General features: G+C 35.3%; 1 protein-coding gene across 1 annotated transcript in view; it reads right to left on the bottom strand.

Annotated features, from left to right (window-relative positions):
• The window catches only part of LRIG3 (leucine-rich repeats and immunoglobulin-like domains 3), a gene marked incomplete at its 5' end in the record, with an annotated part of 34,445 nt that extends 32,377 nt beyond the window's left edge, over positions 1-2,068 (bottom strand). Inside the window, 2 exons of the mRNA XM_010281380.1 lie at positions 1,677-1,751; positions 1,997-2,068. Of these exons, the coding sequence (XP_010279682.1) occupies positions 1,677-1,751; positions 1,997-2,068 (147 nt within the window). The remainder of the gene's footprint in view (positions 1-1,676; positions 1,752-1,996) is intronic.
• Between the last annotated feature and the right edge of the window lie 784 nt (positions 2,069-2,852).

The raw sequence follows: 2,852 nt of genomic DNA, 5'->3' as shown, positions 1-2,852 counted from the left end.
CCCCTCCTGTTAAGTGTCAGCATATATACTGCAGAGCACAGATCTAACAAAGGTTTTTCCACGTTTGACCACCTGAGTAAATGAACCAAGCTAGTGACCTAAGGATATGGAACAATGAATCCAGCAGGGACTGATTTTCATTTATTCTCCCAAAGGAGTACAAAAATCTTTGCACAGCTGCAGAAGGATGATTTTATTTTCATCTAAACTATTTCAGTTTCCCTGAGAAGGACTAGAGGAGATGCTAAAACAAATTCTCAACTTTGTATTCATCAGAAGTAAGGCAGGAGGATATAAACCACTTTATTATGTTAGTATTTCCAACCCTGTGGTAAAAAAAAACCTTAGCAAGGTGGTAAAAAAAAAAATATCCTTTAGATCAATTAGATGCTTAAACTACAGAATGCTACGCCAGTGTAAAAACAATGTCAGCACTAATGCAAAATAGAAGATGTGCTTAAATTCAACAGTTATTTGTCAGACACCATCTGCTTTTTCTTTCATTCTTTTCCGATTCTGATCTGTAAGAAACCACATCAGTATCAAATGTCACTTAGTTCTTATTCAAACAGAGCAGTCCAGACACAGCGGCTGCACCAGCTGACTTAGCTGACCTGGGCCTAGAGTAAAAACAAACCCCTATAAATCACCAGATGTAAGCAATTGAACAGTGATCAATTTAATTAACTGAACAGCTTTCCAAAGTTTACTGTATTGTTTTAACCCTTCAGGCTTCTTCAAGAAAGGTAACTTGCAATTTGTATTCAAGGGCAGGATTTGGCCAGAGGGCTACACATTACTAGCTTTAGACACTTTAGATTCCCATTGATAAAACCCGAATCCCACACATGAAAAGTGTGTCTTTTCTTTTTTCCAATTAATACTATGATAGCAACTATTTTTGTTAACAGTTCCTTCAACAATTTAGAGAAATTAGATCACAGAAAAAAAAAAAAATCAAAGTGATTTCAGGTGAAAACCTCAGGAATAAAATTTCCCTTAAAATCAACTGGTTTGGTCATACGCCTTTTACAACTTTATACTCACATTACCAATGACACACCAACTAACCCACTAATTTCTTTCAAACAAAACAATGAACACAGACATAATCGTGTCACAATCGTGTGTATTAACTGCATCCGTAAAAAAATCATGCCACACATTAAAATGGGCTCAAAAAGATGTTTTAAAGATACTGGCAAAACATGTTCTAACCCAGATACTTGTCCTGAAGCTGCATCTCAAGGGTATTTCCCCATGTTGCCCACTGAAATTAATGGAATTCTGCCATGATTTAACACAAGTGGGATTTCAGCCAAGATGCATAATGATAGAGTAATTCTTGTTTTAAAGTCTGCATTGTACAAGTTTGTATAACGTTTACTAATGTTTGTACAGTGCCTAGCACAACAGGGCTGAGGCTTCTGGGCACTACCACAACATAAATTAATTCTAATGCAGTCTTTGTATCTGAGGGAAGCATAAAAAGTACAAGGATTAAGCTCAATTATACACATTTTAAACAACTTGCTAAATAATACAGCATAATCAACTTCCTAACCACAAGCTGCTCTATTTCCAATTATTTCACTTTAATCTCTGTAATGCACATATTTCCATGAACCCTGTAGAGTTAGTTCTACTGACTAGGGACAAGAGTAAGATTTACTTACAAAGACAGAAGAGTTATATTTGCAGAGACTGGTCCCAAATCTGGAATGATCTCCAGTTCATTGTTGTTCAATTTCCTATTAGTATTAGAAAAGGGAGAGTCAGCCTTTATGTTAATCAGAAGTACATACATTGGACTTGCTAAACTGATAAACAGTGTCACTCCAAAAATTCAAAACTAATTCCGGTTTCACTTAATATAAAACATCAGAACAGCAAACATCTTAGTTGTTCAACCAATTATTGCTAGAGAAATAACTATACAGTTAGCATACACAAACACTGGTTGCGTTTTTTTGTGAATTAAGACAAATTAACTTACACTTCCTGAAGACTATGAAGGTGATCCAAGAGACTGGTCTTGATTGAAGATAATTTGTTGTGACTTAAGTCCCTATGAGGTTACAAAAATAAACAGCCTGTCAGTTTTGCTATAAAATATCAGGCAAAGCAATACAATTTCAATCAAAATAGTGTTATCATTTGCTTTTAAGTATGTAAAAAAAATTTCTTTTGTATTAGTAAAATTAGAATAGAAACTCATTTGAGTATACCAGATACAAATAAATGTACCTTGATCACTGCCACAGAGTCAAAGAATTTCCTATACCTCTGAACAATTCAGAACTATTCATTGTGATGTGTGTAAGACCCATGAAAAACCTCTTAAGATTTTGACTCATATACACCAACAACAACCCCTCTCCCCCATCCCTTCACAACAGAAGATCTGGCTAAAGCAAACTCTTGGTTACAAGGAAAATTCATAAACAATACTTCTCTAAAGCAATGCACAGATTGTAAGCACACAATGAGAACTGCCTATTAGTCTCAATTCTATTTTCATGCTCTCGTACAATTCAGGACTCCATTCTTACATAACCAAATTTAATGGGGATCTTAAAAAAATCAGTATCAGAAGCAAACGGACATAGAAAGGCCTAATTCTATTCTGAGTTTTAAGATGTCTCTATTAATTCAGACACATTCACATTAATTCCACACTTAATCGCGTTTCAAGTAACTCAAGCACTTAGCTTGTGCCGCGCTATACAGCTTGTGCCACTCTATACTGAAGATCCCAAAAACATATTGCTGCAATTCATAAGAAATCTTGTTAGCGTCTTTGCAGCGTTTGCTACAAAGCAAGCCAGGGTACTAAGAATGCAACACATTTT

Source organism: Phaethon lepturus, unplaced genomic scaffold (assembly GCF_000687285.1).
Source record: "Phaethon lepturus isolate BGI_N335 unplaced genomic scaffold, ASM68728v1 scaffold532, whole genome shotgun sequence".
NCBI classification, from domain to species: domain Eukaryota; kingdom Metazoa; phylum Chordata; class Aves; order Phaethontiformes; family Phaethontidae; genus Phaethon; species Phaethon lepturus.
The sequence above is the reverse complement of the archived record's forward strand: the minus strand, read 5'-3'. Positions and strand labels throughout refer to the sequence as shown.